General features: G+C 39.2%; 1 protein-coding gene and 1 long non-coding RNA gene across 4 annotated transcripts; both read right to left on the bottom strand.

Annotated features, from left to right (window-relative positions):
* Nucleotides 1-1867: 1867 nt before the first annotated feature.
* LOC143106046 (arrestin domain-containing protein 3-like) lies at nt 1868-7570 on the bottom strand. The gene is made up of 7 exons (XM_076270219.1): nt 6266-7570; nt 6131-6175; nt 5663-5723; nt 5418-5565; nt 5090-5186; nt 4614-4870; nt 1868-3220 (listed from the first exon to the last, which is right to left on the bottom strand). Exons 1-7 carry the CDS (start codon nt 6525-6527, stop codon nt 2792-2794), a joined length of 1299 nt encoding a protein of 432 aa, XP_076126334.1. The 5' UTR covers nt 6528-7570; the 3' UTR covers nt 1868-2791.
* Nucleotides 7571-9635: 2065 nt separating this feature from the next.
* On the bottom strand, nt 9636-19940 carry LOC143106073 (uncharacterized). 3 transcript variants are annotated; one of them, XR_012983619.1, is made up of 6 exons: nt 19653-19940; nt 13757-13792; nt 11046-11094; nt 10781-10928; nt 10140-10396; nt 9636-9993 (listed from the first exon to the last, which is right to left on the bottom strand). It is a non-coding gene; the product is annotated as an uncharacterized LOC143106073 (long non-coding RNA). The 3 variants fall into 3 exon arrangements; XR_012983617.1 differs by having other exon boundaries at nt 11058-11094; XR_012983618.1 differs by lacking the exon at nt 13757-13792 and having other exon boundaries at nt 11058-11094.
* Between the last annotated feature and the right edge of the window lie 1304 nt (nt 19941-21244).

Genomic DNA, 21244 nt, shown 5'->3' with positions numbered 1-21244 from the left:
GTCAATGTATGGGAAACACTGTATCACATTCGTTTGTTTTTAGTTCTTTCTACATACAACAATTATAAGCTGATTTTGTCCTTGAATGGAGGAGAAAGGCTCAATGAATGCCTATGTCTGTGCCGAATCATTTCAACAATAGTAAATGCAACTGTATTAGTCATAATACATTTCAGGACTTTTACTTTCGATACTTAAGTACATTTGAAGGCAAGTACTTTTGTACTTCCACTCAAGTGGAAATGTAAAAGGAAACTTTTACTGGAGTAACATTTGACCATGTGTATCTCTACTTTCACTCAAGTACAGGATTTGTGTACTTCGTCCACCACTGGTTAGCAAAATAGCCTGAGTGAGAGTGGATTTGGTAAAGTATATACCCACGGCTGCAGTTTAGCCAGGGGCATGAGTGCCAGTGGTAATCACACATAATGGACTATTGAAATGTGCAATTTTTTGTGACTACTCTAAATCAGTGCAGTGTTTGCCAGTCACCATTGTGACAAAGTAAAAATAAGGCAATTGTAATAACATGTTATATAACACAACATAAAATAGCCCGACCTTATATTTACCTTTGGAATGTACTTTTTTTGATATAGTAATTTCATTGGTAATTTCATGCAAAAGCTGACAATAAGCAATGACAGTTGGCATTAGTTAATTTGTACTCATAATTGTTTATAAAGGATGTGCTACCAAAAATGTTACATCATGAATATCAATACATATTGCTGTGTTATAAAATTATGTAAGGTTCATAGGCTTTTGTCTGCTTTGGCCCGAGTGTGTTTGCAGCTAATATCAAAAATGGCGAGTCATGCTTCTCCTTTCAGGCTTTTTGTTTCTCAGACCACTTCTAACTGAAGTTTGACCTGTTGGGTCTCCATACAGAGTGGATATCGGTTTTACTCTGGGGCCCACTGAGCATGCTGTGACCTGCAACATCTCACCAAACAGCACAGTTATGTGGAACTTTGGTAATTTATGGAGCCGGATTTCAGAGTTCAAGTTAGCCAGTAGGTGGCACCCTTTACAAAGTAATTACAAAATAAACACTTCTCACTCGAAGGGTAACAGCATTGTTTTGTGGGGAATTATTGTGGCTGAAAGTCAGCATACTAACCATGTACAGTATATTGAATACATTTAAATGAAGTTGGTATGGTTTGTGAAACAGTGGTAACACTTTCTATGAAGGTTGTATTTATAATGCCCTATGAATGCATTCATAATGTTTTATAAGGTGTCTATAAAGCATTGTAATGCTCATTATTACCATCTATATGTATTCACAAGTCGTCATAACCAACTTCATGATACATTATGACAGCTAATTATGAATGATTATAATTTTAATCTGAATAATGCATTATAAATATGTCAAGATCTGCCTACTCACTTGTCACTTTTATGATGCATCATAACTACTTTGCTTTGCTAAATGCGTATAGTGATGCATACAGAGTTTTGACTTCTAGTGTAGTCCTATATATCTATAGCTATAAGTATATGTAATAAAGTTATAATCATTTATACATCTCCCTATAGCACACAATTATAAACAGCTATGCAATATCACAAGTGTTATTTGTCAGCTCTAAGTAAAGTGACAAGAATATGACCCTATTATTAAGAGATATAAGTTTACTGAGTAATTAAAGGGTGCAATGAACTAAGTACCAAGTCTAGCATCTTTACCCCATATGCACAATATTATAAATTACTATGTTAATGTCATAGGTGTTATTTGTCAGCTTTAGGTAAAGTAGAGCAAATGAGGTGTTGTTATAAATAGATATAAGGTTATTATAAACAAATATGAGGCACAATGAAATGAGAGCATGGACAGTAAAGACAAAAGGAATGCATTTAGTTCACTTTATTTTCATTTAAACCAACACACATAATCAGACTGATTATCAATGCACTGAGCACATTACACAAACACAATGAGACAGGCCAAAAAAAGTGGCACGACATGGTCCTATATTTTGTGGTGGTTATTATTATTGGAATAAAACTCACAATGCCACTGAAATCTATCTTGGGTCATTATGAAAGATCGTTCGAATCAAAATAGACCTTTGGTTTAAATGAAAATAAAGTGAACTAAATGCATTCCTTTTGTTTTTACTGTCCAGGCTCTCATTTCATTGTAGGATAATAGGGTCATATTCTTGTCACTTTACTTAGAGCTGACAAATAACACTTATGATATTGCATAGCTGTTTATAATTGTGTGCTATAGGAAGATGTATAAATTATTATAACTTTATTACATATACTTATAGCTATATATAGGACTACAGTAGAAGTCAAAACTCTGTATGTATCACTATACTCATTTATCAAAGCAAAGTAGTTATGATGCATCATAAAACTGACAAGTGAGTAGGCAGATCTTGACATATTTATAATTCATTATTCAGATCAAAATTATAATCATTCATAATTAGCTGTCATAATGCATCATGAAGTTGGTTATGACGACTTGTGAATACATATAGATGGTAATAATGAGAGCATTACAATGCTTTATAGACACTTTATAAAACATTATGAATGCATTCATAGGGTGTTATAAATACAACCTTCATAGAAAGTGTTACCGCTTAAGTTTACTGACAAATTCAAATGACATTGGCACTACTTTTCTCTGTGCCCCTGATAAGATCCTCATAAGAACCCAGGTAGGAAAAATATACAGTACATTATTTGCATCTTCTTCTTTTTCCTCTTTCCTCTTTGATCATCTACTGATAAATATTATTCATCACTATTTGGTCACTCAAGGTTTTTCAGAATAATTAGGTAATGGAGGATACAGTGCATAGGACTCATAGGCTGGAGGAGGAGCAGCAGAGGGAGCAGAGGGAGCAGAAGGAGCCGTATACGGTGCTGCAGGAGGAGCTGTATACGGCGGAGCCGTGAACAGCGCATCAGAAGGAGCATTATACGGCGGAGCCGTGAACGGCGCATCGGGAGGAGCCGTATACGGCGGAGCCGTGAACGGCGCATTGGGAGGAGCCGTATACGGCGGAGCAGGAGGAGCGGAGTACGGCGCGCTGTTCCACCCTGCTTGGCCAGGGTTCCAATAATCCCCAAACCCAAAAGATGGAGCTGGTGGACCAAGCTCTCCCTTGGATGGTGCAAGCGGAAGAATGACAACAGGAAACTTGATCTCGGGGTCAGAAGCATATGGAACATCAAGGTAGACCTGGAAAACACCGGCAAACATGGATTACATGCATGGCAATGGGAAACAACGTCCGAATTTGAGCTTCTTTACCACCATTTAAAACAATGGCATTTGGTTATTGTTGAACCATGAACAGGTAAACTGGTTTATCACCCACTCTTGCAAATATCCAATGCATTGACATGACCTGACACCTTTTAGTGTCTGCCTGCATACTGCTCTCTCTCCAGTTCAGTTTGTGTGTGTGTGTGTGTGTTTGTGTGTGTGTGTGTAAAAATGAAATGTCAACGTAAGCTTTTTACACACTGTTAACTGCATTAAACAGTGTGATACTGAATTGCATATTATAAGATAATGTTCATACTCTCATATGACTTGTGGCTTGAACACATTGCCTGTGTCATGTCTGCGGAATGGGTCCGTTGATTTTCATTTTGGTGCCCATGTTAACATGTCACAGCACAGCAGCCAACTGTGCATCTCAGGCGCGATTCAAACTGTGCTGCAACCGCGACCCAGCTAGCGATTAGAAAGTTTATCTATTTTTTCTGCTTTACGCGAGCGACTCTGTGCAAAAATACATCAACACCAGTTGATAGTCAAAATTTGTGTTTAAAGGAGGGAAATGGCTAATGTAGGGTTACCAGCCCAGACCAGACTGTGAAAAAGAGTCACTTGTGGCTAAAAGTGAGGTCAATTGGACCAAAATGACACCCCATGACATGTCTGCAAACATACCAGGTCTTGTTCACCAATACGTTCAAATGCAGAGACAATGTAGAGAATACCAGTGATAGCATTTTTTTTTTTTTTTTTATCATCGCTACGTATAAACCTTGTTTGTAGTGGAACACTTGTATCCGCTACCTATAAGCATGCACAAAATGCCCAAAAAGGATGGCACTCTACCTAGGTCCTGACAGAAGCCTCAAAATCCAGACTGTCGTGACAAATGTTCACCATAGTATTTAGTCCTTGCATAACGATGCCAGTTATTTGCAGTCATGAAACTAAGAATATTAAGTGAATGATCAAGGATGGACAAAAAAACTTCACACAGTGTCTGTCATGCTGGTATAATGTTTCTTTGATGTGCATGGAAACTCACATGGTTAAGAATGCACATATTATTTGTGCCTCAAACCAGATCAATGACAATGATATTTCACATTTCAGTCAGTTGGCATCCACTTGGCCATTTGTTTTCACAAACAAGCCAATCAGATCCCACATAATTGGTGGAAACAAAAATATGGATATATGGATATTCCCATGATTTGGCAGTTTCCAAGCTAGCAATATCAACCAATCCATATGAACAACATCATGTGTGGCCATCTGTAATGTGTCACAATTGGGAAGGCACTTCATCATTCTCTCCAAGTCTATTTAATACCTCCATGATTCTTACCTTGAGTTTGTATTCAACCTTCAGGATCCTACAGATGAGTATGGACATGGTGAGACTTGGTGGGATGGTGAGGATTTTGGTTATGGTCTGATGTGTGGATGGTGCAATGGGCTCTCCTTCCTCTTTCAATATCTCGTGAGTGTTTAACCTCCTTCTGCCCCGTGCAAAGAAACTATGCTTAGAGTAAAGGCAGTACTTGGGTTTGAGGGCCCGAGAGGAGCTGTTCTGAACATCGGCCACAACCTTAATTCCTTCACCTGTAATAACAACAGGGTTGTCACGGGAAATTAATTAATATGGAAGAATAACAGATATACACTATAATTGACAACCTACTATATCAAAACCAGCACCTGCAACCATGTCTATTTAGAGCCTCTGCCCAAGGGTTATTCACACACACACACACAGAGAGAGAAAGAGAGAGAGAGAGATATTAGTGGTCTGGACCATGTCTCCATGTTTTGAAATCTTACCCAAAGAGTAGCCCATTCTCTCTGTGTGGATAGTGAATGACACACTTCCAGAGGTAAACAGTTTCATCTTCTTGTCTTTTGTACCATACTGGGGTGTCTGAATGAACAGAACAATGTGTAACATAAGGCACACAACAGTGGTTGACCAGAAAGCAGACCCTGGCAAATCAATTCAGAGCAACTTTATATACCCAAGTGGTAAAGAAACAGTACAACGTGCTTACAATAAGACAACTGATTTGCAGTGAGCAGCACATATATTGGTAATGAAAAGGCAGGGTGTATTGCATGAAGTGCTGTATTAACGAATAAATCACCATGGGCTTACCATAAGAGCTGGATCTGTCATGTCTGGCTTTGGAATATAGCATATCTCCACTTTGTCTTTGCTTGAGATTCGCATTGACCTGCTCAGTTTGGTCTCCAAGAAGTAGCCAACATATCCCCATGCACCTTTAAAGGATGCTGGGAGAGTCCTGGGGAAAAGGGGGAGTAAAATAAAATGGCCTCAGGTCACTTTGTAACCTGATGTCTGCTACAAAATTAGGTGTCTGCTACAGTATTAGGACTCACTGCTGGGGGATCTGAAATGTGAAAGGGTACACATGAGTCCCAGGGGCAACGACGTCACAATCTGGAGAAAAAGTAAAAAGGGGAAATCGATTTTTACAGCACAGTGGTAGAGAGTCGGATAGTTTAATAGTCCAGGTCACTGTTTAAATTAGTAATCAGGTTTTAAATTTGGTGTTAAAATGTGTGTAAAAAAATCTAAAAATGGTGGAGAAGTCTGTGGAGAAATACAGCAGGTCAGTATTACTCCCAAATGTTATGTAGGGCGGATCAAAAAATACCTGAAACATGATAGACATAGTAATTTATGTTAAAGAAGTCCACAGTCCACCTTTTCACACTTTACTTGTTTGATCACATTAGTTGGATCATTAGGCTATATTGGTGAGGAATGGTGTTAAGTAGGCTATGAAATTGAAATTTTGGAGTGTTTGGGCATTTTAGTTACATTCAGATGTGCAAATAACTTACAGGGCTGTCCAGCTTCATTTTTCAACAGACCTGGGGCAACGTCATCTAAAACATTAAGCATTAAGCACAGGTTACGGCCACGACACATAGGCCTAGCACATTGGTTCACTATGACATTCTACTTATACAACTTGCCGTTGCCTTTGTGTTCCCTTATGAAGTATTGCTCCGAGGTAAAGTACTTCTCCTTGTCCCAGTAGGTGTGTGTTGTTTTCCCGTGACGCTCGGTCCAACGTACGAACGCTTTACCTTTAAATTTAATGAGAAGACTGTCTATTTTCGTGTCCTTTGCTACTTCAACGGTAACTCGTCCGTGTAGTAAATCTCCGTTGGTGAACGTGTTGCTGGGATTCAAGGCATTGTAGGAAATTGAAATCCTCTTAATAGTTTGTGACATATTGTTCTGGCTGTTCACGGTGCGAAGGTGTACCTGTTGCGTTCAGTCACGGCACGGACTCGCCTTGCTACTCATATTGTGTTTCAACCAGACAGACACACCCATATTTGCTTGGTGTACTCGGAGCACCTCGGAATGACAAGGACCGCCCCCATGCCTACTTTGTTTTTCCGACAGCAAGTGTTCATGTGCTTTGCCATCGGAATGTGTGACAAACACGGATGCCACAACAAAGGTTAAAACATACACTCACTAATCCTAAACAAACAACTGTATTTGCTTAAAATATAGGGGAGAGCGGGGTTAGATGTCACACTTTTTACTTAAAATTAGTTTCCACAAAAACCGTGTCCTGCACAAATTCCCTTTCACAAAGGAAGCCTCATGTGTCAGGTAGGCTAAATGGAGGGACCTTGATCTGCTTGAATCCAGTCAGTTAGAAGGATGTGGGCTGTCAAATGCACCTTGCACAAATGTGACAACCATCCCCATCACGGGGTAGGTTGGGGTTAGTTGTCCCAATGTTATTCCAATGGGATAAAAATAAAAAATGGATACATTCTTAAAAATAATGTAAAAAGTTTAATTTCATTGAAATGCAAACTACATACATCTTATGCGTTGAGAACATGAACAGGAAACATCAAGTATGTTCTTTTCATTAGTATTTTATGTTTTAAGTTGTTTTTTAGACTATTTAGATTAAATCCCTATTGAAACTAAGGTAATATGATATAATGAAATACTGAAGAGTCCATAGGCCAACATGTTACAACTAACCCCACACAAAATGTGACAACCAACCCCAACTGACATTGCTAGCTCTTTTGATGGCCAGCAGCCACATGTTTTAGCGTAGCTATGATGAAAGGTAACTGAATTGTAGCTCTTTCTTTATACTTCTAAATGGTACTAATTATTTTATTGTCAACCCATTGTGTAATGAGTTAGAAGAAAAAGACTGAATGTCTCAAAATTTACTTTTAGACATGAAAAACAGTTAAAGTTGTCTCACATCAAGGTAATAAATCTTTCATTTTAAATTCCAACGTGGATGACCTCTGACACTAATTCTGATAATTTCTGTAGTTTTGACCAGTGCCCTTGAGTGGCTGAGATCTAACACATGTGACAACTTACCAGTGTGACATCTAACCCCGCTCTCCCCTAGTGTAAGATGCTTGTGAAAGAAAGATATGCAGCTTTCAAGTGACAAAAACGGCAAATTCCCAAGTTCACATTAAAACTGTTGGACATGAAAGGCCACATGGACTACAAACGAACTAAAACGTGACGACAAAAGTGATGACGAGCCCCTAACTGGGCAACTCTGTTAGCAAAATCTAGCCCCAGTTTCCGACCTCTGACCACTGATCTATAAAGAACAGATATTGTAGGTCTCGTGACGACGAGGCTTTCCCGTTTGTAAAGCAATGTTGCTCTGTATTCGGGAAGTAGGCCTAGCCTGCCACCATCAAATAAAGTTTGTTATTTTTGGTCTGAGACACCAGGGAAGACTGGAAGACAGACATACCTATTAGTCCGGCATCCAAATACCATAATTTAGGTGAACCTGGTTTTGTCGGTTAAAGTTTTTTTTTTTTTTGCTGTTTCTTGTAGCCAAGGGGTAACTCAATAAGATTAGAGAGGGTGCCCCAGGGGGAACGAGTTTCAAAGTGCAGGGACCAGATAGCAGAGTTGGGTGTAACACGTATCACAGTTCCTACAGTGTGTGAGCAAAGATATAGCCTACAGAATTCTGGGAGGGCGACAAGAATATTGGCAAAAATAATATAATAATAATACGTTTATTTTATATAGCGCCTTCCTCAAACCCAAGGTCACTTTACATAGTAGGAAGGCAAGATAACACAACAGCCCAATCGCCTATTTGTGCAATAAAATCAGTATCATCATAGCAGTATTATCATATCATCGATAATTGTTCACATTTTACTAATGACTAATAGGCTAATGACAACCACTGTCCCACAGCTGGAGCTGCAGAGGAGTCTCCAAAGTACAGGGAGACAGAACACAAATGACAAATGAGTATGAATATCACACTTTTTGAAAAGGGGAAAAAAGATGAAGGCATGATTAAAGGGTGAGGCTATTGGAGGAATTGTGTCTTGTTGCTGTAAAGGAGAATGCGAGAATGACTCCCGATAGAGTTTCTGAGTACAAATATATTGGTATATGACAAACTCACATTTAATTACCATATAGCCATTAAAAAACTGAGAAAAAAAAATGGTTTCTTCTACAGAAACAAAGCCAACCTCCCGGAATGTAGGAAACAAGTTGTTGAAGCAGTTTTTGTTAGTTCTAGACTATGGTGAGGTGATTTATAGAAATGCTAGCCTACTGCTTGCTTAAAGCCCTGGACTCAGTCTACCACTCTGCCCTGAGGTTCATTACTGGTGATGGCTATAGCACTCATCATTGTGTCCTTTATGGTAAAGTGGGTTGGTCATCTCTGACTGAGAGGAGACATAATCATTGGTATCTGTTAATTTACAAAGGTATTGTTGGAAAATTGCCAGATTATATTTCAAACATGCTTGTTTGGCATTCTGGTCCCTATCAGACCAGATCAAATGACTGTTTGATGCTCAAGGTTCCTCGTAACCACACCGAGTTGTGAAAGTCGGCCTTTTGTTATGGTGCCTCTACTTCCTGGAATAATCTCCAATGTAACATAAAAATGAACTCTCTTTACTTTCCTATAATCAATTCAGATCTGTAATCACAAACCTTCCTATGTCAAATTGGATCTGTTTTATGTAAATGTTATATTATTATTGTTATTATTTTATTATTCATATTTTCTGTATTTTTTATTTTTTCTCTTCCTCCCTTATAATGTTATGTAGGTTATCTTATTATTTGTTTTATTTTGTTTTATTTTCCACAATTATTATACTACCCTCAATGAACCTCCGAGAATAAATAGAAAGATTGAATGAATGAATTATATTATTTATGCAAATTCAAATTAGACAGTAACTTTGGCCTACTAATATTCAAGCTGTAATAAAGAACAGTCCAAGCTGTCTATATTCTATGAGTGAAATGAGTAGAAAACATAAAGGACAACATCAGGAGTGGTTCATATATAACTTTAGTTAGTCTTATCAAAATGTACAACCTTCATCAATATGGAAGAAAATAGGATAACTGATTATGGAAATATTCACAATGCCAAGTGTTTATCCAGCATGCTAAATCTTTAAGATTTTCAAGGTTAATTCGGATATGGGGGATAAGCCCCATAGGACGCATAGGCAGGTGGAGGAGCAGTGTAGGGAGTGCTGACCCATCCTGCTTGGCCAGGGTTGGAATGACCCTCAAACCCAGTATTGGGCTGTGGAGGAGCTGACAGGTCCCTGGTTGGGAGAATCGGCAGAATGACAATTGGAACCACAATCTCTGGGTCAGCGGCATAAGGTACATCAAGATAGACCTGTAAGACACAGATCGCAGAAAAATATATGTGGCATCTCCCATAAACTTCTGAATGAGATAGGTTTTACCAATTGCTGCAAGGACAGTAGATATTTCACTTGACTCGCCTATGATTTTTGATGTTTTACCTCGTATGGTACTCACCTTGAGGTTATGCTCAACTTTCAAGACCTTACAGTTAAGGATGGATACGTTGGCACTTGTTGGGATGGTGAGGACTTTGGTGAGGGTTTGTTTTGTGTCAGGTGGAATGGGCTCTCCATCCTCTTTCTGTATCACATGGGTGCCTACCTCCCTTCTGCCAGATGCATAGTAAGTGAGCTTCTCGTAGAGACTGTACTTGGGTTTGAGGGCGCGAGACGAGCTGTTGTGAACCTCTAACACAACCTTAATGCTTTCTCCTGTGAAGGAAACAGGAGCAGAAAGACATGGCTATGATTGATGTCACAGATGGACACGCACGCACGCACGCACGCACGCACACACACACCCATACAAACACACACATGCTAGTCTCAGCATTGCACATTAGTCTTTCTCTCTTTTTCTCTCCCTCTCTCTCTCTCAGTAAAGATGTCTCCTACACACACAAGCACACACACACAAACACACTGAATAGTAGCCCATTCTCTCTGAGAAGAGGTGAAGAGCTTCATCTTTTTGTCTGTCATGCCATGCTGTGGGGTCTGAATGAAAACAACAGGTGGAATTGGCTAACTGCAAAACATAGAACATAGCACGCCCATTCATGAGCTGTAAAGGCAAAACCAAAATAGCATCCTCACCATGAGGCCTGGAATTGTCAAGTCCGGTTTTGGCACGTAGCGGATTTCTTCTGCTGCTTTGTTTGGGACTCTCATTGACCTGCTCAATTTTGCCTCCAAGAAGTAGTGAACATATCCATGTAACACTTTAATAGAGGCTGGGAGAATCCTGCTCAAAGAAAACAAAGTAACTTGCCCGGCATCATTGGCAGATGTGCAAAAGAATGAAACCATATAAAGCACCCCTCCAACCCCTTGTCTTCTACCACATACAAATCGAACTTACTGTTGGGAAAACTGTTGGGAAAAAGTTCCAGGGGCCATTACATTACACTCTGGAAAATAAGAGGCATTATGTTTTAAAGGATGTTTGGATTTATTCATTTGGTGATACTCCCCAACATTGAGATGTTTACAAGTATAAACAGCATGAAACAAAAACATGGAAGAAAAGTTTTACTGAGCATACTATTTACCTACAGTATAGATAGATAGACAGACAGACAGACAGACAGATAGATAGATAGATAGATAGATAGATAGATAGATAGATAGATCACAATATTTGGTATCTTGATTTTGGTAGAATTTATAGATCTACATGCCATAACAACAGCGTACGCCCCCTTCAAATCCAACCACATCACAATATCAATGGGCCACATGATTTGTTTGTGCAAACTAAATGGTTATTGTATTTGCATCATTTCTACAGGTGTACAATATAATAGAACTATACTAATGAAAACTTTAATAAAAAAAATCCACTATTTTACAAAACATTACGGTTTTTTAAAAATATATAAACACAACACTTTGTCACACCAATTTTTTTTTTACCACTGATAATGACTCATTTACTCATATCATATCTAATTTAGAGTAGAAATAAAAGTGTGGTGCCTCCATCAGCCTCAATTTGTGTGCACACAGCCCTGCAGTATCATGCCATCTTTTGGGGACTGCCGACTGACGGGGCGTTCACCTAATTGGAAACAACTGTCACGTCCTGTCAACTTTAGAAGAAATGGGATACAGCATGATAAGAACAAAACTGAATGATTCTGAGGGTTAAGAACACCTTCGTTAATCTGCTTAAGAGTTTCTGTAGGACCTTCGTAAGAACAGTTAAAACATTTCTAAGATATGGGTGAATGAAGCCTATTGGGCCTCGTTCTTATCATGCTGAATCCCATTTCTTCTTAAATTGCAGGGCGTGCCAGTTGTTCTTAATTAGCTAGGTAAACGCCCCCTCAGTCACCATAAAAGGGCATGATACTGCAGGGCCATGTGCACACAAATTAAGGCTGAGGCAACATGCTTTTATTTCTACCATAATATAGAGCAGGGGTGTCAAACATACGGCCCGCGGGCCGGATGCGGCCCGCTAGATGGTTTAATCCGGCCCAGACTTGTAGAGAATAAATTTCTGACGATGTCAAAAAAAAAAAATCTCTAGCCCATTCCTGTGAGGAGTTATGAATTTTCAAAGAAATAATCGAAATGCTCAATTCATCCGCTAGGCGCAGCCAAAAAACAAAAAAAAAGTTCGGAGTTGACTGGTCCTGTGCTGTCAGTTTGGCTACATTGTCGGGAGAAAAGCAGGCGTTGCGACAAAATTCAGAGACAAAGTGCAGCCTGCAAACGGAGGACAAGATGTTTGGGCATTTTATTGTATTTTGCACCAGGAAGTGTTGTGTTGTAAAACACTAAACTTGGATCATGTTAAAGTGTGGTTGTGCAAACTGTAAATTTAATCAGGTCGCGAGGTCTGACTCACCGTCAGTTTGATTAGTGATAATGGCATTCTGTCTAGCTTACCATACCACGCTGTAGTACGGTGGTTAAGCCGAGGTGCCGTACTCAAGCGTTTCTTTGAACTACGAGAGGAAATTGGACAGTTCTTGGAGAAAAAAGGCAGACCAGTAGCAATTTAAATGCCCGGAATGGGTGCAGGATCTGGCCTTTATGGTGGATAGCCTATTACACAGCACCACCACCTAGCCTACAAAATTATTTGATCTGATGTACCTAATCGTATCAGTTGATCGTATTGCTCATGCACTGCTAACTTATGTTTGTTAATTCATTTTATTTTTCATACATTTGCACATTTACATTTTTAAGGCAGGATGTTAACTTTCTTCATAGCTCCCACTTGAGTTTAGTGTGGTGAGTTGGTTCAGGTGGTCAGATGTAAAAATGTAGGCCTATCCACTCAACTATAAAAATAAACCAGTTGTTTATGAGAGTGAAATGCATTTTATTTCAATTTCAATTTCAATTTATTTGCTTAGGGGGATAGCCCCTTGAGATAAGATATCTCGTTTTCGTTTTTCGAGGTTTTCATTGGCCTCTCTGGATAAATGTGTAATAATCTAATATATCCCTTGTGTTACATACAAATGTAGGCTGAAGGGTAAAGCATAGCCTACTGAAAAAAACTAAGCTGTGGATGTTTTGCAATTATTTCACTGGTCCGGCCCACTTGAGATCAGATGGGCTGTATGTGGCCCCTGAACCAAAATGAGTTTGACACCCCTGATATAGAGTATATGAGCGAGACAATTTGATTACCGTATATGGAAGCTGCTGCCGCAGAAATTTAACAGTAAACAAGTTGTTATATTTAGTAGTTGGTATAAATGGTGTATTTGGTATTTGTAATTTTACTAAAACATATCATAAATGATCAAAAATATAGCTGTAATTTAATTCTATTATATCTTACACCTGCTGAAATGATGAAAATGCAATAACCATTTTTTTGCACAAACAAGTCAGTGCTCAAATGTGCATAAGAGTGCTCTTGAGTGTGCGTAGATTATGTTCTTACCTAAGAACAAAATAAACAAATGAATGCCAGAATCTTTGTAAAAAATGACTAAGTGGGTTTTAAGAACAAATTTCTTCGTAAGAACGGTTGGTTAATGAGGCTCATTGCTCTCTATACAGGCATGCAAAATTACACAGGCCCACATCCCAACTGTTACTTACAGGGCTGCCCTTCTTCAGTTTTCAGCAGAACTACATCTGTGTCATTTGAAAAAAATAATTAAGTTATTACCACAGACATTGGTAATTAGACCAAATTATTGGAGCTTTATTGGTCTTGGTCTTTGACCAATTAGATCAGATAGCCTAAACAAATTAATAATAAACTGAAATAAAGTAAGGGTTAGTTAGTTGAGTGGCTGCTGTAACATAGCACAATAAAATGGACCTGAATAGAACAGGGGGATGAAGCTAAAAGGCCCAAGAGGCTGTGCAGCTAAGGGGCTTTCATAAAATGGTTACTACATACAGTGCATCAGAAAGTATTTACAGCGCTTCACTTTTTCCATATTCCGTTATGTTTCAGACTCATCTTAAAATGGATTCATTTTTTTCCCACATCAATCTACACACAATACTCCAACATACCACAAAAAACTAAGTGTTTGGAGTGTTTTGTAAATGTATTATTATTATTATTATTATTATTATTATTAAAAGACTGAAATATTCCATTTACATAAGTATTCAGACCCTTTGTTATGACACTTGCCATTGAGCTTTGATGTATCCTACTTCTATCAATGGTCCTTGAGATGCTCCTACAACTTGATTGGAGTCCACCTGTGCCTAAATTAATATTAGGAGAGGCACACATCTCTTTATATAAGGTCTCACAGTTGATGTATGTCAGGTGTCAGAGTGAAAACGACAAGGTCGAGAGAATTGTCCGTAGACCTGCGAAACAGGGTTGTGTGAAGACACAGATCTGGGGAAGGGTATAAGACATTTTCTGCACCATTGGAAGTGCCCAAGAGCATGGTAGCCTCCATTTTTCTCGGATAGAAAAGTTTGGAACAACCAACAGTCTTCCTAGATCTGGCCGCTCAGCCTAACTGAGTAATCCGGGACAAAGGACCTTGGTCAGACAGGTAACCAAAGACCCAATGGTCACTATGAATGAGATCTAGAGTTCCTTTGAGAAGATTAGAGAAGCGTAAAGAAGGACAAACATCAGCTCAGTGCTTTGTTGGGAATTGTGGCCAAATAGTTCAGTCTTTGTTTCATCAGACCAAAAGATTTTACTTCTCTGAGAGTCAGAGGGCCAGATGAACGCTCACTTCAGGCGTATTTGTTTCGCAGCGTGCGTGGAAAATCATTGCGAGGTATGAACAAACAGGCCGCAATGATGTAAAAGCACAAACTGCCTGTCACAGGAGCTGAAAATGGCAAATTGCGTTTTTCGTGTCATGCATATGCATTCATGGGAGGATCCAGGAGAAAGTGGGAGTTTAGCGTAAAGAGATGGCAGGGGAAGCGTAAAGATCGCCTAATTATGTATTCCGCAGTATGTAAGTCTGCTCGTGAAAGCGCACGTCTATTCTGCGCCTAAATACTTCCGTCTTGTAAAAGCAGGTGTTACGTAATCCAAATTGCAGTTCAATGTGTCAATAAGAGAAAATATCAAAGTCAACAGAATCGCTATTTAGAGCACCAGTTTTTTAAGTCTTTGTACTATCAAAAGCAACCTTAACTTTCGTTGGCCTTTCGGATGTCTTACTTTCACTTTCACGTCATTCACTTAAACTTTCCTACTTGCTAGATTCGACCAATCTTCCATAGCCTAGGTGCAAAAGTAGTTTGAGTAGAACTACTGATCTTCATTATCTCCCTGCTTGTTGACATCTTATCATGTATGGTATTATTTCATGATCGCTAAATGTTTCTTTTTAATGTTAACTTCATTCAACTGTGCTTGTATGTAAGCTATTCCGTTCAGTTGTGGACCTTCGTAATTAGGGTAATTATTAAGTTTGATAAATACAACGTAACCTTGGGTCTGACAGCGTTCGCAATCGGCGGTTTGTCCACGGCGCTGATAACGCCACGTTCGTTAATGTACGTACATCTGGCCCAGAGAGTCGTTCAGGTGGTTTTTGGCAAACTTTCGGCAAAAAATGGCTTCCATCTGTCCAATCTAAGGCCTGGTTGTACTGCACTGATGTTTTTCCTTCTTTACGCTTCTCTCATCTTCTCAAAGGAGCTTCAGGGGCTATATTTTGGCGATCTAAAATGCATGGTCACTGGCGAATAGCTTAAACAAATTTCGGGGTTTGTCCAGTCCATATTGGAGGTGGTTTTGTTATCAAACGTCTGCGCCTGGCGCAAGGTTGGTCTTATGTTTCTTAATCAGTCATGGGTATGTTTTGGGCGTAACATCCTTTAAACCAGGGGTGTCAAACTCATTTTGGTTCAGGGGCCACATACAGCCCATCTGATCTCAAGTGGGCCGGACCAGTGAAATAATTGCAAAACATCCAAAACATCCACAGCTTAGTTTTTTTCAGTAGGCTATGCTTTACCCTTCAGCCTACATTTGTAGCCTACATAATCACAAGGGATATATTAGATTATTACACATTTATCCAGAGAGGCCAATGAAATTGAAATAAAATGCATTTCACTCTCATAAACAACTGGTTTATTTTTATAGTTGAGTGGATAGGCCTACATTTTTACATCTGACCACCTGAACCAACTCACCACACTAAACTCAAGTGGGAGCTATGAAGAAAGTTAACATCCTGCCTTAAAAATTTAAATGTGCAAATGTATGAAAAATAAAATGAATTTAACAAACATAAGTTAGCAGTGCATGAGCAATACTATCAACTGATACGATTAGGTACATCAGATCAAATAATTTTGTAGGCTAGGTGGTGGTGCTGTGTAATAGGCTATCCACCATAAAGGCCAGATCCTGCACCCATTCCGGGCATTTAAATTGCTACTGGTCTGCCTTTTTTCTCCAAGAACTGTCCAATTTCCTCTTGTAGTTTAAAGAAACGCTTGAGTACGGCACCTCGGCTTAACCACCGTACTACAACGTGGTATGGTAAGCCAGACAGAATGCCATTATCACTAAGAAAACAGTCAAACTGACGGTGAGTCAGACCTCGCGACCTGATTCAATTTACAGTTTGCACAACCACACTTTAACATTTTTTACAACACAACACTTCCTGGTGCAAAATACAATAAAATGGCCAAACATCTCGTCCTCCGTTTGCAGGCTGCACTTTGTCTCTGAATTTTGTCGCAACGCCTGCTTTTCTCCCGACAATGTAGCCAAACTGACAGCACAGGACCAGTCAACTCCGAACTTTTTTTTTGTTTTTTGGCTGCGCCTTGCGGCTGAATTGAGCATTTCAGTTATTTCTTTAAAAATTCATAACTCCTCACAGGAATGGGCTAGAGATTCATTTTTTTTTTTTGACATCGTCAGAAATGTATTCTCTACAAGTCTGGGCCGGATTAAACCATCTAGCGGGCCGCATCCGGCCCGCGGGCCGTATGTTTGAAACCCCTGCTTTAAACCAATGAAAATGACATCTGTCATTCCCTTTAACAGCAAGCAGCGCAACTTCAAACAGTGCATCAGTATTTTGATAGTCAGCGGTGCATTTGAAGGAATCTGCTTGCACGCGAGACCATATGGAAAAGGTATTCCACTAAACCATGCTTTACTAAAACCTACACGTATCTGCACTCGTCTATTATTTGAACTCATAGGCAAAGTGAAACTAACTTCACCGTGGTGCCAATGTCAATGACAAAACAGTTATACACACTTAAAGGAACCGTATGTAAGAAATGTATTTCAATTAATCATAAAATGGCCCTGAAATGTCACTAGACATTAAGAAATCATGTTCATTATAAATACTTATATCACTGACAACAGTAGTCCGGCCAGGATATTGTCATTTAAAAAGTGAAGTTGCAGCCCTCAACTGATGTTGATGTTGATGACAGTTGGCCTTTGCTAATTTGGCAACACAAATAGGAGGACACGCCAGCCCATTATTAAAGGACAATTCCGGCGCAAAATTAACCTAGGGGTTAATAACACATGTGTAACGAGTTCGACCGTTCGCTGGGATTTGTTTTCATGCTAGTCGAATGTGACCAGTTTTATTGCAAACCGCTTATTAGCATTTAACGCTAGCCTTCGGGGCACACGTACAGTAGAAAGAAATCGCTATTTCTATACCACTAACAAGGCTCAAAATAGCACCACACTTACACAGTAGCATAATGAGGGTCTCTACATGTAAACCAAAGCATTGAGAACTTTGTAAGTGTATAGGCAGTTTATTAAAAAGAAACACATTACCGTTCACGTCTGGTTCACATATACAGGCAGGCGATGTGAACTAAAATCAAACGTAATTTACGTAATATACGTAATACGTAATTACGTAATATACGTAATTACGTAATATACGTAATTACGTAAACGTAATATAGGCCTATCAGAAATAATAGCTCCGATGTAACATAACTTGTATAGTGTACTTAGTTAGTGGATGTCCATTTGGTCCCTCTGGTATGGATCGCCGCCGCCTGTGTGGCATTGACTACAGGTAGCTTCTAGCTCTCTCTCTCCTAGCCCTTTCACGGAGCTCCCGCAGCTCTTCGTTGGTATATTCCGACTCGAAAAGATAAGGACGTCCAATAAGGGTTCATCCTCGATGTCTTCAAATTCGTTCAAATAACCTGCCATCTCTTATGTCTCCTGTTGCGTTCAGTGCTTCTCTTTTGCACAGTCCTTCTGCAACAACGTTTCACCCGAGATTCACTTCACATCCCAGAGTTCTGTTTAACCAAGGCGCCTGCCTGTATGTGAACCAGACGTGAACGGTAATGTGTTTCTTTTTAATAAACTGCCTGTACACTTACAAAGTTCTCAATGCTTCGGTTTACATGTAGAGACCCTCATGCTACTGTGTAAGTGTGGTGCTATTTTGAGCCTTGTTAGTGGTATAGAAATAGCGATTTCTTTTTACTGTACGTGTGCCCCGAAGGCTAGCGTTAAACGCTACTTCGCGGTTTGCAATAAAACTGGTCACATTCGACTAGCATGAAAATACATCCCAGCGAACGGTCGAACTCTGTACACATGTGTTATTAACCCCTAGGTTCATTTTGCGCCGGAATTGTCCTTTAATACGCTATTCTAGAATTAATCTTTCAAAACATAAACGAAAATTCCAAGAGATTCTGCCCCGTAACTCATTTTTTTTTCATGGGTTTTACGGGTTATAGTAATGTTGTCAAATAAGCCATTACTTCAATTCATTGTGTTTCCTTACTCTCTGACAACATATGGTGATCATTTTTGGAATGGTTACAGTTTATTTTCCATTATTTCCTACATACTGGTCCTTTCATTACTATCAAAAACATCCTGAAAAAAGCAACACTTACCCCAATAATGTTCGAATGACTGAATAAAAAACCAGGAAAAAACATTTATCCTACAGAGGAGTTTCTGCTTACATCTCCTGACAGTGCGTCTTCAGCTGTGCTCCGTATGCACCTTTCGCTATAGACCAGGTTTTTCTTGGTCAGTGGTGTAATGTTTTTTAGATAGTGTAAAATAGCTATTTGTGAGTGTACGATAGGAATACACTTTGCGTCGGGATAATAATACACTTTGCGCCGTGTTTTGCGTCGCGAAAATAGGGCCCTAGATCTCAAAGGAGCTCTAGATCTCAAAATATGGAAAAAGTGAAGCGCTGTGAATACTTTCTGTATGCACTGTACAGCTGGTGATCTTTCATAAAAAAACACGCAGCAACAAAAATGCAATCACTGGATTGCAAATCATAATTCTTCCGCCAAGCTGTTCAGCGATCACGGTTGGCAAGCCACACACAGACCCAGCAGCATAGTCTTTGTGTGACACAGTAATACTAATGCAAACCGATCACACATGTGTGATTACTGAGCATTTTGCAGTAGTTTCCAACACGGCTCAATTAATCATGATCAAGGACCAAAACTATCTGATTTATTATTGCTAACTTTTCACTCCTTCATCAAAACAACTTACCATTATTTGTGTGTTCTGTCATGAAAAATTGCTCCAACTTGAAATACTTCTCAGAAGCATGATATCTTTTCCTATCCCTGTCTTTCCCTTTACGTTCAGTCCAACCAACATATGCTTTACCCTGAAGTTTAATCAGAAGCGTGTCAATTTTAGTGTCTTTTCTGTTCTACAATAACCCGTCCATGTATTATATCTCCGTTGGTAAAAGTGTTGCTGTCATTTATGGCATCGTAGGTAACTGAAAACTTCTTAACAGTCTGCGACATCTTGTAATCTGAATGTTTACCCTCTAAATGGAAGCTCTAGCATACATTCTATCAGGAGGATTCATCCGGGGGGAGCTCCGCCCTGTTCAATTTGACCTGGCAGACGTCTGTACAAGACCTGGATTGCGGCCAGGGGCTAAGCAATTGTGTTTACCTAAATTTTATATTTACATTACATTACATTACATTACATTACATTTGGCTGACACATTTAACCAAAGCGACTAACAACATGGTAAACAGTTTAAGTTTTAAAGCAATTCTCTCAACAATTTTAGGGCAATTTAAAAACGGTAGAGTACAGTAAGAATAAGTGCATCAGTGAGTGCACATATTTCTATGTCATGCAATTAAACTTCGAGCCGCATTTTAACTTTTAAAAATGATATCTTTCTGGTAGAAAGATAGTCTTGCTGTCATCTATTTGCACTGTTCTTCCTGCTTGCAGATAATGAATGGAATCCTCTGTGAGATGTATTTCCTTTACAGACACACCCATATCACAATTACAGGATTAAGCCTTTTGACTTTCCGAAAAGGTCACATTAGGTTTCAGGTGTGTTTTATGATCAGCGAACATTACAGACAAAAAGACTGCAACAGTTGGGTTACATCAGTATCTGTCACACCCTTAAGGGCAGGAAATGTCACTGTGTAGGCCTACTTTCTTGAACAGTGTGCACAACGAAGAAACACAATAAGATGCTTGGTTATCTTTTGTCACCAAACTTGATCACATTGTTAATGCACTGGCTGGCTTTTGCTGGCTGCTCTGTTCTTGTATACGGAAGTGTCTACACTAGTCCAACAGTCAAAGAAGCGGAAAAACTTGTCTAACCACTTTAAGAGTCTCCACTCCAGCAACATGCACATTTATTTAGTGTCTGTTGTAAAAAGTAAAATGACTCACCTTTTTCTTAATATGATTGGATCTTTATCTTCTTAGCTTAGAAAAATTTACATTGGATATACATGAAATTTAATCATATTTCCATCTGCACACAGCACTTCGTCCTCGGTGATCTCGGTACTCTCGGTGGTATATCTTGCTTGCTTGCTTTCCAAATCAAAGAATCAAAAGTTGAACATGCCATGCACAGATCAACTATATGCTTTTGAATAGATATTTCTACCAGCATGCTTCAGGAGTATTTTTCCTTAATATAAAGGCTGACATTAGAATTTATGCAAGCATGATCACATCATACTTTTCCAGATAGTATAAGTATATATACTTTTTTGATCCCGTGAGGGAAATTTGGTCTCTGCATTTAACCCAATCGGTGAATTAGTGAAACACAAACAGCACACAGTGAACACACAGTG

The sequence above is a fragment of the Alosa pseudoharengus genome, unplaced genomic scaffold (genome assembly GCF_046254945.1).
Source record: "Alosa pseudoharengus isolate Yale_2024_CS ecotype anadromous, Long Island Sound unplaced genomic scaffold, YU_APseudo_1.1 YU_APseudo_1.1_scf_6, whole genome shotgun sequence".
Lineage (NCBI taxonomy): Eukaryota > Metazoa > Chordata > Actinopteri > Clupeiformes > Clupeidae > Alosa > Alosa pseudoharengus.
This window is presented reverse-complemented; position numbering and strand designations above follow the sequence as displayed.

Excerpts from the sequence above, each read along its gene's own strand:
- LOC143106046 (XM_076270219.1), bottom strand. The coding sequence starts at position 6,527 with ATGTCACAAACTATTAAGAGGATTTCAATTTCCTACAATGCCTTGAAT. Across the intron at positions 6,176-6,265 it reads AAGGGAACACAAAGGCAACG|ATGACGTTGCCCCAGGTCTG; the intron begins GCAAGTTGTATA and ends TTAATGTTTTAG. Across the intron at positions 4,871-5,089 it reads GAGAATGGGCTACTCTTTGG|GTGAAGGAATTAAGGTTGTG; the intron begins GTAAGATTTCAA and ends TTGTTATTACAG.